At 50.6% G+C, this 15028-nt stretch overlaps 1 protein-coding gene across 1 annotated transcript in view; it reads right to left on the bottom strand.

The window, feature by feature from the left end:
• Positions 1-15028, bottom strand: part of AR (androgen receptor) — a 40888-nt gene that overhangs the window by 5793 nt on the left and 20067 nt on the right. The window contains exons 3-7 of the mRNA XM_056491379.1: positions 9682-9798; positions 3817-4104; positions 1677-1821; positions 369-499; positions 36-193 (exon numbers count right to left, since the gene is read on the bottom strand). Of these exons, the coding sequence (XP_056347354.1) occupies positions 36-193; positions 369-499; positions 1677-1821; positions 3817-4104; positions 9682-9798 (839 nt within the window). The remainder of the gene's footprint in view (positions 1-35; positions 194-368; positions 500-1676; positions 1822-3816; positions 4105-9681; positions 9799-15028) is intronic.

Genomic DNA, 15028 nt, shown 5'->3' with positions numbered 1-15028 from the left:
TATGTGTACAGATGGAATCTCCCTTCCCCTCTTACCGGGTGCACGGAGTCCAGGACCTTGGTGAGCTGGTAAAACCTCCGGGAGCAGGAGGTGGGGTTCTTCCTCTTGCAGGCAATGATCCTGTCGAGTTCCTTAATGTAATTCATGCGGAGCTCATCGAAGAGCTTCTGGTTCTTCAGGCCATCCACTGGAACTGGGTGGGACGGGAAGGAAACAGTGAGAGGAACCCAGAGAGTGACAACAACAAGAGAGCAGGGGAAGGCTGAAGCAGGGACATCCCCAGCTTCCTTCTGGGAAGTGCAAGTCCAGGCACTGGAAAGCATCAAGGGTGACACAGCAGCAGGTGCTGGAGCAGGGTGGATACTTACTAATACTGAAGAAGAGGAGAGCCTTCATACAGAGGAACTCCTGGGGTGTGATCTGAAGCCACCCGAATTCCTGGGAGAGGTGCCTCATCCTGATGCACTGGCTGTACATCCTGGACTTGTGCATGCGGTACCTGGCAGGGAGAGGGGACAGGTGGCACAGAGCCCAGAGTGCCCCTGTGTGACCCTCCCTGACCCTGTGTGTTGGGTTGATGTGGCCAGAAATGTGAATTCTGTCACCATCTGGATTCCAGAGGAAAGCCAGACCGTTCCACATCATCCCTGGAGCTTCAGAGGAAACTGCACCTTCTCCAGGAGCACTGCTCCAGCTGAACCACATCTGCCACTGCAGGAGGATGCAGCCACCATTGAATGGGACTGTGCCAACACCCTGACTGACTGACGGGTGTCAGCTTGGATTCTGACTCTGGCAGGGTTGGGATTGTTCTTTGTAATACTGTATTTCTATTTTAATTTTCCTAGTAAAGAACTGTTATTCCTAATTCCCATATATTTGCCTGAGAGCCCCTTAATTTCAAAATTATAATAATTTGGAGGGAGGGGGTTTACATTCTGCATTTCAAAGAGAAGCTCCTGCCTTTATTGGCAGACACCTGTCCTTCAATCCAGGACACTGTGCAAACCCCCCTTCCCTGGCACACCTGCTGCCAAGGGCTGAGCTCTGCCCCATTTTGGGATGCCACATGCAGGAGGGGAGCATTTTCCAAAATGCCTGTGTGTGGTGCTCGCTGGACACAGACAGATACAGGGGACCTGCAGCATTTGTCTGAAGAGTGACTGCAATGATTTCCCAAACATTTCTGTCTGTGAGGGATATGAGGCTGAGTTGGAGCTCTCAGGCAGGTGCTGTGCTTGGTTATTGGGTTCAGGCTCTTCTATCTGAGTGCCAGCAACCCCTCCCCAGCTCTAAGCTGGTACATCAAGGAGAGCCCACCAGGACCTTACAGTACATTTTGCCTCTATCTCTGCTCACCCTAGCTGCCCAACAGAGCTGGAAACTGGAATTCAAACCCCGAAGCAGAAAGGCAGAAATGGAGCAGTCCTCACCCCACAGCAGCTTCTGCTGCTGCCCCAGTGGGACTCAGCCCATGGCAAGGCTGAAGGAGCAGACAGAAGGACCCAGGGAGGCATCACAGAGCCCTCACTGCTCCTGGAGGTCACCATTGGTTATGGCAGTGGTGACCAGGCTGGGTCAGCCAGGCTGGGCTGGGCTCAGTGTACCTGCTCAAAGTGCAGTTTGTCACCTGGGCTGGCCCAAAGCTCAGCTTTAGGCTGCTGTTTAGCACTTACTCGTTGAAGACCAGGTCTGGAGCAAAGTAAAGCATCCTGGAATTGACGTTGGTGAAGGATCTCCAGCCCATGGCAAACACCATCAGCCCCATCCAAGAGTACTGGATTATTGACATCTGGTCATCCACGTGCAGGTTGCGAAATCCTGACAAACAGTGAGGGAGGGATGTTATGAATCACTGCTGGGTTCCTGTGGTTTCCAGGGCTGTTTCCATGCAGACTCCAGCTCTCCTGCAGCTGCAGTCCTCTTAGGACAAGGTGGTCAGTCCACAGCCCAAGCTCAGCATGTCCCAGGATATGAGTCCTGACATGGAGCTCTCACCTTGACTGGAATCAAGGATAGATAAGCAAAAACCTGCCCCTGGAAGGGAAGAAAGGCAACTTTGGACAGAAGGAGAGGAGAAAGTCCCTTTAGGACTTCACCAAATTTAGGTAACTGGATTTTAATGTGGCACTCAGAGGCAGCAGACAGCCCCAAGGCCTCCTGCCACGGGTAGAGGTGCTCTGGTTTCTGTCCCATACACACTGCATTGACCTAATAACTGTGGGAATGAGCATGGAAACCTCAGCTGCATGGCAAGACAAACAAAAATAGCAACTAAATTCCAATTACCATTCCCAGATGGCAGCCCAGAGTTAAACCCCAGGCATGCTTACACCACCTCCAACGCTGTTTTTTTCAGCGTACTTGTAAATAGGCAAATTAAATTGAGTTTCAAAGCAATCATTCATTATTTCAATCAAATATTAAAACAATTTAACAGCTCCAGTGTATAATTACAGCCCATTGAGGGAAGGATCTCTGTGATTTGAGAGCTCTTCGAGGCAAACAAGCTGGAGAATGAACCTTCCCCAGATGCCACCCTGGCACAGTCGGTGCTGGCCCCGAGGGGCAGCAGGGCAGCAGCTGATCCTGCTACACACTGAGGGGTCAGGACAGTAAAACCCTCTGATAAGGGGGTGGTTATGATAGAAAACATTTTCCAAAGCATTCTCCCTTTCCATCAGCAGTGGCAGAGCCTCAGCCCTGGATGCCAGGTGGCTTTGGTGGTGTCTTTGTGTCTGATCTTGATGTCTGGTGTAGAGAAGCCAAAGAGGAAGCAGGATTTGTCCCTGGTTTCACAAGCCAAGTGACTCAAGAATAGCAGAAACAGAATGGGCTGCTCTGCATTTAAGGGTATTCAGATCCATATCCCACTGGGAGCACCAGTCTAGGGGGCTGCTAAACTGCTGGGAATGTCAGACACCTGACCACAGCTCATCACAGGGTTTGGCACAGAGTGGCAAATCTGCTGTGCCTCAGTCTCCTCCTCTGGCTGTATCACCCCACACACACAAGGAGAGGGGTCCCTGTTTTCTGTGGAGTGGGGCCAGAATGGAGAGGGTGGCAGGAACTGGCCCCATGCCCCATCTCTGGGATGCTGGGAGGTGAGCTGGCTCCTGCTGTGCCCAGACTGAGCTCAGCCCTCTGCAATGCCACTCACTCAGCTCCAGGATTACAGGGGGACAGGCAGCATGTCCCCAACCTGGCAGCTCCAGCTCAATAAACACATCAGTCACCAGGATGCTCCACTTACTGCACCTGCTGACCAGCAGCTGGAAAATTCCTGACCTGCATTACCTCTCTGATGGCATCAAAAATATATCCCACCAGGCTATCACATGGGCAACCTGAGAGGCCAGAAGAGCCCTTGGGGATCCTGCATTGCTCTTCTGCCATGTTGCAATTCACCCTTTTCATCGCTTAGGTGGGTCCTGGGACAGGGCTAATCCTTGTCTAGAGGGCAGTTCTGCAGGGCTGGAAGTGGAGCAGAACCTCCATGGAGGGAGGGGAGAAGAGCAGGACCCTGAGCCTGCAGCCCTGCCATGGGGGCAAGTGCCCTGTGCCCACACAGTATCACTGGCCAGGGGCTTTAGGAACCCAGAGTGTAAGTTCCAGCACATTCCATCCCCCCTCAGCTCCCTCTCCCATCATCAGCCCCTCTAGGGACAAGCCCCACGCTGCTCCAGGCTGCTGCCCAGGCAGGGGACACACACACTGCCCAGGAGCTGTGTGATGGCACAGGGGCTGCAGGCCACCCCCTTTGCACTGCAGATGGGCTCTGGAACCGGGAGGGGATTTGTTTGCTCTCCTTCTCACCTGGCAGGGCCTTTGCCCACTTGACCACGTAGACCAGCTGCCTCTCCCCCAGCTCATTCAGGCTGCTCAGCAGGTTGGAGAAGGAGTCAGGCTGGCTGTTGTCGTGGCCAGCACACACCACCCCGGGCTCAATGGCCTCCAGGACGTTGAGGAAGATGGGCTGGCACTCGTAGCCGTCGATGCGTGTCATCACCAGCTTGGGAGCCTGCTCCTCGGTGGGGCTGGATGAGCTGGCCCCCTCCATGTCCTCCTGTGCCTTCAGGTTACCCAGCTTCTTCAGCTTGCGGGCTGGGGGAGAGAGACAGCTTAGTGTGGTGCTTAAAAATGCATCAGAAAGGGTCAGGGCTTCCTGGCTCCATCAGTTATAGCCACGAGGAAAGGAGAAGTGGCGAGCAGCACAGCTCCTCCCTCAGTGGGCACTGCCCAAGGAGTGCCTGGCACTGCAGCTCTCTCCTAAGGACAAGAGGAGAGCACACTGTGTGCCAAAATCCAATTCACTGTTAATCTGACATGGGAAACAACCAACATCATTTACATCCTCAGCTGTGACCAGTCCCTGACTCCCACTTAGAGAGGAAGATCCAGGGAAGAGAGAGGAGAGGTTTTGACTCGACTCAAACTACTGCTCATATGCAATCAAAAAGAGTTTAACCACACGAGATGATAAAGCCAGTACACAGTGCCAGGGAGAAAAAACATTGCACTTGGATGCCCAAGCAGGATTGTTCCATCCCAGACCAGGGTAGAAATCAGGATACACATGAGATAAAAGCCTTCTCCCTGCAATGCCTGCTGCCCAGAGGCAGGCTCTGCCAAACACACTGCACACAAATTACAGAACACACGTTTCAGCAGCCAGCAGGTGGTTCCAGGGCTGCTTCCCTGGAGTCTGCCAGCCACCCCAGAGGGGGAGCAGACCCAAGCTGGGTCTGTGCAGCCTCATGAGCCCCAGCAGCAGTGCAGGCAGCCTGCAGGGGGACCAAAGTGACATGGAAAGGTGTTTTCCCCACACACCTGGCTCTTAACCACCGCTGCTGATCTGCCTGCAAGGCACACCAGCACTCCAGAGGTGTGGTACCAGAGATTTTGGAGTCTGTGTTCCCCTCTGATACCAGCATGACATTGCTCAGCACAGGTTGCCTGCTACTGCCAAACCCAAACCCCAACTAATTAGAGAACAAAAGCCCATGGCTTCCTTCAGCAGGGAATACAACATGAAACCAGTTATCCTTGGGGTTTTGTCTCCTTCATTATATGGTACTTATCTCGAATTTCCTTTCAGCTGTAATTAGAAAAATAAGCAGCAAAACATAAAAACGTCAAGTCAAAGTGCAGCTCTGTAAATTAACTCCAAACATTGATTGTACTCTGTATGATCTGCTGCATGGGCAATGAAGACAGGCTTCTCCATAAAAAGGGAGGAGAAAGGATTAAAAAAAATAAAGGAGAGTGAGAGGAAACAGAGAAGCAGCACAGTGTGATGGCCTCTGGCCATCAGCCACTCTTTGATATGGCCTCTTCTCCCTCATCTCCAAAGTCACAGCACTGCCAAGGCCACCCCTAACCCACATCCCCCAGTGCCACATCCACACCTCTGCCAAATCCCCCAGGGATGGTGACTCCACCACTGCCTGGGGCAGAATTTAGAAATAACCAGTGCCTCAGGTCATGTGTGTGAGTGAAGCCAGACATGTAAAAAACACACACATGGTTTGGTTTAAGTGTTTGGGGCTTTTTTCCTTAATATTTAATTATCTAGTATGAAAAGATCCCGACTGAAGTGGGAAGACAGCAAGTACCTACTGCACTGGCTCTGAGACTGCAGCACAAACCAGACTGTGACAGTGGGGATAACTGCACTGTCAGAGGGGCCTTTGTGGGTCTGTGCACTCCAGGAGCAGCTGTCCCACTGAAATACTGACATTACCAGGTGGAGAAACCCTCAGGGGTAAAGACTGGCTTCTACTCACTCACCTGTGCCAAACCCCTTTGTGGTGTGGCTCCTACTCAGCAGGTAATACAAACAAAAAATTAAAAATTGGAATTAAAGACATCTGTAATGTTTTTACTCTAGGATGAGCTAGGCTGGGCAGAAGTCTACATTGCATTTCTTCAAACCAAGGTGGGAGGAACCTTAGGAAGTGTGACCAATACAGGGATGTTCCTGCTTGGCTGTCAGCAGGGATGAGGCCCCAGGGAGACTCAAGGTACAGCTGCAGCACTGCCCCAAGCCCTGCAAACTGACCTGGGCATCTCTGGGGAACTACTGGATGGATTTGGGAAAAAGCTTAAAGGACACAATTATATATCACAATAAAATATTCACCAGTGCAAGAACCCCCAGGAGCACACTCACATTTTAATCACCTCCCTTACAGGCACTTCTAAAACTCAGAGGAAGGAGCAGTCTGGGCTCTAGCAGCAATTTCCATGATGCCAGGACTCAGGGAAGTTATGGAGAGGTGGAAGAAGCTGCTCTTGCACTGGTTGTGGTGGAGAGATCCTGCAGCCCCTGGCAGCACATGTCCAGTTCAGCTGCCAGCAGGACACTGAGGAGCTGAACAGCACTTGATTTATATCCTGCTGCCCTTCACACTCCTTATGAACTTCACACAAGGCTTGTCAAAACCTGAGCCTGTAAAGCTATCAAACTTGTCTGGCACAACAATTTCAGTTGATAATAATATTACTGGTTGTAGGAGACATTTAAGAGGCCTGAGTCAATCAGGGCCACACAAATGAAAAGAACTTGAAGGATGTAATAGCAGATAGTATTGCTGAATGGTGGCAAAGCCCCTAGTGATACATCTCAGAGGCAATTTTAACTGTTGGAACAACATCAGACAGGTTTGTTTCTTACAAGGGTGGCTTCTTGCTACATTCACCCCAAAACCAGGTTTAACCATTTTTACTCAACCAGCCCATATGGCAATGTAGGGATGGGAAAATAGGGATGAACATTAAGGGTGATCACTGAACACATGGGCTGAAGTCAGCAGACAAGGGCTGATAGTGTTGGCAAACTGCAGAAGCCACTTTAGTTTAGAGGACACTAAAGATTTGACAGCATGCCTTGGAGCAAGGAGGTAAGGAATGTCACTGGGGTGGCTGTGTAGGAGGCAAAAGGAGTTATTGAGTCACAGGTGACAAATACCCACCATGGGGACAGAAAATCAATAAAATTAGGGTTTTTAATCAGGCAAATCAAGTTGTAATAAAGATCCAATTGCTGTAAGTCAAGGACAGACAAGATGAAAAATCAAGTACATCCAACAGAGCACTGATTGTAACTACTGCAATAGCTCTGGAAAAATTGTGTCAGATTCCCTCTGGCTGGAATTGCTCACATCAATACCCACTGTGTTGGTGAGACATGAGCTCTGCTCTGCCCCCAGCAGCTGAACCTGAATTAGGATTAAACACAGCTATGCCTCAAGCCTGGGCTTTCACAAGCTTTTGGCTGTTACTACAGGAGATCTGTAGCCCTACCATAAACAACAATAAAAGGAATTACACGTGTTTTTAGATTTTGCTCCAGCCAGGACCCACATGGCTGCAGCTCAGGTGGCTGCCAGCTCTGGCTGTGGGCACAGGAGCTTGGAGTTCCCCACAGGAGGAGCCCCTGGCACCTCCCTGGGCTCAGGGCTGGTAGAATCCCACATCTGTCCAGACCAGGACATTTCCTGGGCTCAGGGCAGGCAGAATCCCACATCTGTCCAGACCAGGACATTTCCTGGGCTCAGGGCTGGTAGAATCCCACATCTGTCCAGACCAGGACATTTCCTGGGCTCAGACAGGATTCCCACATCTGTCCAGACCAGGACATTTCCTGGGCTCAGACAGGATTCCCACATCTGTGTCCAGATCAGGACATTTCCTGGGCTCAGGGCAGGCAGAATCCCACATCTGTATCCATACCAGGATATTTCCTGAGCTCAGAGCAGGATTTCCATAGCTGTATCCATACCAGGACATTTCCTGGGCTCAGGGCTGACAGAATCCCACATCTGTATCCATACCAGGATATTTCCTGAGCTCAGAGCAGGATTTCCATAGCTGTATCCATACCAGGACATTTCCTGGGCTCAGGGCTGACAGAATCCCACAGCTGTGCCCATACCTGAGCTGTGTCAGCTCAGGGCTGGCAGGATCCCTGCAGTGACATTTCCCAGACTCAGGGCTGACAGAATCCCTGCAGCATCTTCCCCAGCAGCAGGCACAGGTGCAGTGGGATCATGGGCTCAGGCCAGCACACCAGCAGGATTCAACACACTAAAACAGCATTTTCACAGCTTTTTTGCTCTTTTTTTGTTGTTTTTTTTCTTTTCCCTCTCTACAGTGTCTTTTACCTCTCTACAGAGAGAAGATCCTGGTTAGTGGATACCAGCTTGCAGGTCACTGTGATCTCAATCAATAATGAAGTGCTTCAACACATTGCCATCCTGTTCCAGAGCAGAGCCTGCAGAAGGCATGCAGTGTGTCACCTCCTCCTCCTCCGCCTCCTCCTCCCCCAGGAGAGCCTGGGATGTACCCCATCACTGACTGTAATTAACCACCAGTTAAAAACCAGGGGCTGGAGCTTGGAAGTGATTTCAAATGCCCTGCCTCCACTGTGGGAAAGGTTACTGTGGGCAACCACAAGCTTGCCTGTTTAACAATTGCCTTTACACTGACATCCAAACCAAATGTAAAATAGACCAGGCAGAACAGGTCAGGGCGACCCAAAGTGCTGAGGAAAAAGAAGGGAGCGGGATATCCGTACTAGCATTCATTTTGTCAGTGTGTCCTGCAGAAGAGGGTTACACTGATGCATGTCCTCCTACTTAAGGAAATTTCACCAGAAGAAAAGCACTAAAAAATAAGCTAAGTAAAGGGAGATAGGACTGCACTGCTTTTTGGGACCTTTGGGGAGAAATTAAATGAAAGCCTCTGCTCCTTGGTGAGCCACAAATCAGAGTCACTTCAGTAAAGTCCTTCAGGACAGCGCTGGTGCAGCCCAGCAGCTCTGCAGGCTCAGCCCATCCCAGCAATGGGGTCAGGATTTAACCCAAAATGCTGACACAGCCAAACAGGCTGGGCTGCCTCTGCCCCCTGTGCTGTGCCTGGCACTGCTGGGGCTCCTCAATCCAGGGCTGCCCAGCAAGCTCAGCCCCCTTTGCCAGGGCATTCTCCTCCTCACTGCAACATCACAGAATCACAGGCTGGTGTGGGTTCAATGGGACCTTAAAGATCACCCAGTTCCACCCGTGCCATGGGCAGGGACACCTTCCACTAGCCCAGGTTGCTCCAAGCCCTGCCCAGCCTGGCCTTGGACACTTCCAGGGATCCAGGAGCAGCCACAGCTTCTCTGGGCACCCTGTGCTGGGGCCTCACCACACTCAAAGGGAATGATTTCATAAATTGAACTCAACAAGGACACCCAGTGATCAACATTAGCTTATAGACTATGAGCAGAAAACCTCAGATTTTGGATATCAGGTTTGGGAACAGAGACAAATTCTAACAAAGACCCTCACCAAGGACACAGGAGCAGCTTCCATCCAGCAAAGGAAAACACTGAGGTTGTCTTTTCACCAGCAAATTGCCCCTTTCTGCCTTGGAATAATCCCACCAAAAGAGGGGAATGCTCTGCTCTGAGGCTCCAGGAGCCAGAACCAACTCACCCTGCTGTTTACATATTTATTTTTTTTAGATTCACAAGATTCAAAGCCAGGCAAAAACACATTTCCCGAAACACAAACAAAAAGCGACAGAAATCCACACCTTTGGCATTAGAACCCTAGAAACATTTCCTGGGTGTTACCAGGCTCATTTCCCAGCCTGCTCACACACAGGTGACACGCAGGGCCCGGGGACCGGCCGTACCTCCCAGCGTCATCCCGGCCTCGTAGCACTTCCGCAGGCGGCACGAGGGGCAGTTTTTCCTTCGGAACTTGTCGATGGTGCAGTCGTTCCTGCTGGCACACAGGTACTTCTGCTTGCCTGAAACACCAGAGAGACACAAGGTGGGTGCTGGGTGCTGTCTTGGGCTGTGGATTCTGTCCCCATCTGCTGCAGCCGGGTGGGGCAGTGACCCTGATCTCCTGGCACATATTATCTGCTAATGGGCCATCTTTAAACCAGCTGGGCAATCATCTTTATCTTTCCCACAGCCCATCCTCCCTCCAGGAGATATCATCTGCTGCTGGCCCATTCAGTCCCACTGCATGACTGATAAAATTCCATCATCCCACTGGGAGATGCTCCAGCCAGGGGAGGAGCCAAGCCTTTCCTACCCAGATAAAAACTGAGATTTTGGACACCAAGGGACCTTCTTTCTACTGGATTCCAGAGGAAAGCCAGACCTTTCCACATCATCCCTGCACCTTCAGAGGAAACTGCACCTTCTCCAGGAGCACTGCTCCAGCTGAACCACATCTGCCACTGCAGGAGGATGCAGCCACCATTGAATGGGACTGTGCCAACACCCTGACTGACTGACGGGTGTCAGCTTGGATTCTGACTCTGGCAGGGTTTGGGATTGTTCTTTGTAATACTGTATTTCTATTTTAATTTTCCTAGTAAAGAACTGTTATTCCTAATTCCCATATCTTTGCCTGAGAGCCCCTTAATTTCAAAATAATAATAATTTGGAGGGAGGGGGTTTACATTCTCCATTTCAAAGAGAGCTCCTGCCTTTATTGGCACACACCTGTCCTTCAAACCAGGACAGGTACCAACAGAGACACGGGCTGGGCTCTCTTGGGATCATCAAGGGCAGCCTGGAGTGTTGGAAAAAATAAGGATTTGACAGGAAGGTCTCATAGATATGTATAACAGAAAGATTTTAGAATGTAGAATTTGAAGAAGGAATAGAAATGATAACAAGTTTTGACATTGAAGAATTGTTGAGCCAGTTTTACTGGATAACTAGAAGGCAAAGAGCAAGTGAGTCGGAAGAGGTTTTTATGACTCAGAGCAAAGGATAAATTCACTTCAAACAAAAAATGTTTTTACTAAGCAAAAATGTTTTTATAGGCAAACAAAAATGCCATGTTGCAAGTAGAAAGAGCTCAACAATTTCCACTGCAAAAAAACTAAAAAACAACTTCTAGCTTAAACTGTAACATCTTAACTTTTTGTGATTAGAAATAGCAACATAAATATGGTAACATTTGCAATTATTATAAGCTATAGGTAACAGTAAAAGTATTGATTAGTTGTCGTGTTTTAAGAGGTTCTGCAATAAAAAATATATAATGCATTGTGACCAAAACTAGAGCCTACAGCTGAGGCTAATAGGCTGTGGGCTTGGGCTCTTGTTACCCACCACTCATAAATTGCTACATCATCTGGATACAATAAAAAGCATTTTAAAGAGCCTCCCAAGCCCCACATCCCTCATTTTGGCTTTTACATTGAGAGTTTGGTTCTTGATTTTTAAATGTCATCCCTCTATTGCATGGCTTTTGGCGGTTTTCTCCCAGACCACCAAACCCCACAGTTTGATCCTTCTGCCACAATACTCACCCATCAGTCCCCTCATAACCATGATGCTGTACAGACCTCTTTGGGACTGAATTATTTTTTGTGCAACCCATTAATATCAGTCAGATCTGCTGTCTCCAGGTCAGAGATACTGGGGCTGGGGAGCTGCTGCTGAGTCTGATCCACCCTGTCCCCTGGGATGTATCTGCAGGATACAGCCAGGAGGGAACAGGGACCAGCAGCTCCCTGTACAGGGGAACTTGTGCAGCTGTGGGTTTTGGGGAGGTGCAGGAAATTCAGAAGTTATTTATGGTCAGAGTCACCCTAGCTCAGACTCACCCTGCACTAGCTCAGAGAGCAGCCTGTGCAGCTCCAGGCCACAGATTTTTTTCACTGCCTCATTTGCCAGACAAGCCAAGAATCATCACTTTCCTTGTCAAGTTTGAACACATTTACTGGACCAGGATTTATCTGATGTCCTTTAGGCTGTTCCAAACTGGACCCAGCACACAAAGGAGAGGTGCAGCTTATGGAGCCACAGGCAGCCCCCATGGGAAACCAGCCCATGGCTTTTATTTATCATCCTGCAAGGGGTTACTTTCTGCATTCCTGCAGGAATAGCCCTTTGGAGTCATAGAATCTATTAACAGGATGAACAAATTCAACCCCTTCATGTACCAGTTTTGACATGAGATGTACCAATTTTGGTGCACAGATTTTACAACCCTCACACCTCCACCACTGCTGCCCTTGCTGCCACTGCCTGAGGCTTTCACAGTGCCCTCCTGGCCACCCCAGTCGTGCCAGGCCGTGGTTCTGGCAGGACCAGCTGCCACTCTCACCCCCACAGATGCCCCTGGAGGCTTCAGCAGCCAGCCCACTCCTTTCACAGCCCAGGGGCTGCACCAACACCCCGTGTCTGACCTCAGAGCTGTCCTCTTCAAAGTGCATCACCACCCACCCCTGTGCCTCAGCCATCACCTGCACCACCCACCACACCTCACACCTGTTAAATCATTTTAACAGCCCTCAGAACAGCTCTTCTCACCCTCTCCATGGCTCATTTCCCATGAGAAGGATACTCAGACAAGACTTGATGACACCTAAATCCCTACAGACCCTAAAGGGAGCACAACCACCATCCTCCCTTTCATCAGCTCATTGAGGAGGAGGATGAGTAACAAAGAACTTCAGCTGAAACTGGGTTACTTGGAGTTATTTTTGTGCCAGGGGCACGAGCGCTGAGGCCACACTCCCTCCACTCAACCTTCTCAGGTATTCACAAACGGGCGCCCTACTTTCTGGGGAAGGGAGAGCTGCAAGGGGATTTGGCTGCCTGAGCCCCACAGGGATGTTCCAGGAGCAGGCAGCACAGCTCCTCCAAACCCCCCAGTGCCAGGAGCAGCACCCAGAGCCCCAGTCCCTCCCCATCCCCAGGATCTGGGCTGATCCCAACCCAAGTCTGGGCTCATTCCTCTCTCTGCTCTGTCTCCATCAGGCACCCGCGGTTGGGGAGTGGAGTCCAAGCCTTGTTTCCCATCTGCTCCAGCAGCATCTCCCAGCTCCAGAGCTGCTGGACTGAGCAGGGACATGGACAGGGAGCCTCTCCCAGGAGCTGGGAGTGCCCTGGAGGACACAGGGCAGGCTGGCTGTGCCAGCTGGGAGCTGCAGCCAGCAGCTGTCCCCATGGTCACAGCACAGTGACTTTGCTGAGATGGACAGGCTCTTCATGGCTCATGGACAGGCTCTCTGGGGCAGGAACCTGCTCTTTGATGCCTGGGCCTGCACAAGTGAGCCCTGTATGCTTTGTGCTGCTCACCAATAACAAAGAGAACCAAACAGCCACAGTTGCTCATGGTGCTGCTGCTGGGTGTGAGAATGAGTCAAGCTCACCTCACCCTAATTCCTGGGGATGCAGAGATTTCCCCTCAACCACCAGGAAAGGAAACACCAGCTCTAAAAGGTGGGAGAAGAGGGAAGAGTGGATGAGTTCCTCTCCTCTGAAGTGACTTCTCACACTCAGAGACCTGTTTCTAATTTCAGGGTAATCCACTCTTCATTTCAGAGCAAGGTGAGACATTTGCAATCAGCTGTTCTTTATTGAAAGATAAATGTGCCGGGTTTTCCAGCTTTGTGCTTTGTTTTCCTTTTCTCCCCTGCAAACAACAGAGATGTTTTCACTCCACAAAGGCTCTTGCTTTGTAAACCTGTACAATCAGCTCCAAACCTTACCCCCACTCTCTGGGGGTAGAAGTACTGCTCTTTGCAGTGCCCACCACCCAGCCTGTCCTTCCCCCTGCCCAGCACAGACACTGCAGACACCCAGGTCTGTTTGACACGAGACAGGTGAGGAGGGAAGTCACACCCAGCCCCCTCTGCTTTCCCAGACCAGCACAGGCACCCCAGAGAGCATCATTGCAGCAGCCCCCACCATGGACACACTGCAGGAATTCCCAATGCCAGGAATGTCCCCTCTGCCACCCTGGGCCCCTCCTGGACCACCTCACACCGGGAGAAAGATGCTCCCACCACTCCTCTCCTGGGACCACAGCACACACTGGGAGCCAAGGGAAGAGCTGCTCTCCAGTTCTTGACTAAAAATCATGATTTATGGAGGTGAGTTGCTCAATGCAGAGGAATCATCTAACTAGCAGCCTGCTGTTGTGCCCAGACTAACTTTCTCCTCCAGACACCAAAGTAATCTGTGCAAACATCTGGAGCAAGATATACAGCTGTAAATGTGAAAAACCAGAAAATGTCTTTTGGAAGAGAGAGATTCTCATATTTCAGGGCATAAACTGAATTTTAGCTGGGGCATAAGGCCAAGCTTTCTGTGAAAGCAACTCCCCCAGGTCTCATGTAACCCTTGAGGCTCCAGGCTCTCCTGGAAAGCCTCTGGGGCTGGGGCTGTCCCAGCAGGGCCATGCCCAGAGCTGAGCCTTGGCTTTGGTGCTGACACCTTTCCCATGTGATGCCCCTATTAATAACTCAAGAGGGCTCAGTCACAAGGCTCCCAGGAGCCACTGCTGATGAACCACCTTTGCAAAGTCCTTTTCTGAATACTCCTCTGTATTGAGGTGGCTGCAGTGAGCATAGGGAAAGCTCTGGTTGCCCCTACTTTTGCTCTCCCCGTGGTTTTTTAAGGCAAATAACACCAAACAGTTGTGAGAAACCCACCACTGGAGCATCATGGAGCTGCAGCACCACTGAATCTTCTGCAGACTCAATTTCTTTGCGTGTCAGATCAGCCTGGGAAGGAGGAGGAAGCTTATGATAACATGCCAAATGTTCATTTTAACTTGGTGTCATCTCGAAATCTGGAGAGAAGCTGTTGAGTTGGCCCAGAGACATCTTTCTGGTGCAAGGCTAATCCTCAGCAGGTCAGAACATAGAACACTAATCCATATGGAGAGTGATGGAGGCACTCAGAGCAGCCTGCACAGCAGCCTGGCTGGGTGCCTGCTAGGAAAATTGCCAAATACTGTGTTATTTTTTTCATTTAGCTCGCTGCTATTTAAAGGCAGCCCCATCAGGAACACAGCCCAAAGCATCCCAGTCCTACAGTGCCAGGAATGCTGTGGAGACAGCTCTGGGCTGGCTAAGGTGGCCACCAGATCTCAGAAACCTCAGAGGGACAAGGAAGGTCTGCTTCTCTCCAGAGATATGTGAAGACATGACAGATAGAATGGGACAGCAGGAACCTGCTGCTGACAGAAGAGCTGCCTTGTTTGAAGCATTTTTCTGC

This window comes from Oenanthe melanoleuca, chromosome 4A (assembly GCF_029582105.1).
Source record: "Oenanthe melanoleuca isolate GR-GAL-2019-014 chromosome 4A, OMel1.0, whole genome shotgun sequence".
In the NCBI taxonomy this organism is placed as follows: domain Eukaryota; kingdom Metazoa; phylum Chordata; class Aves; order Passeriformes; family Muscicapidae; genus Oenanthe; species Oenanthe melanoleuca.
The sequence above is the reverse complement of the archived record's forward strand: the minus strand, read 5'-3'. Positions and strand labels throughout refer to the sequence as shown.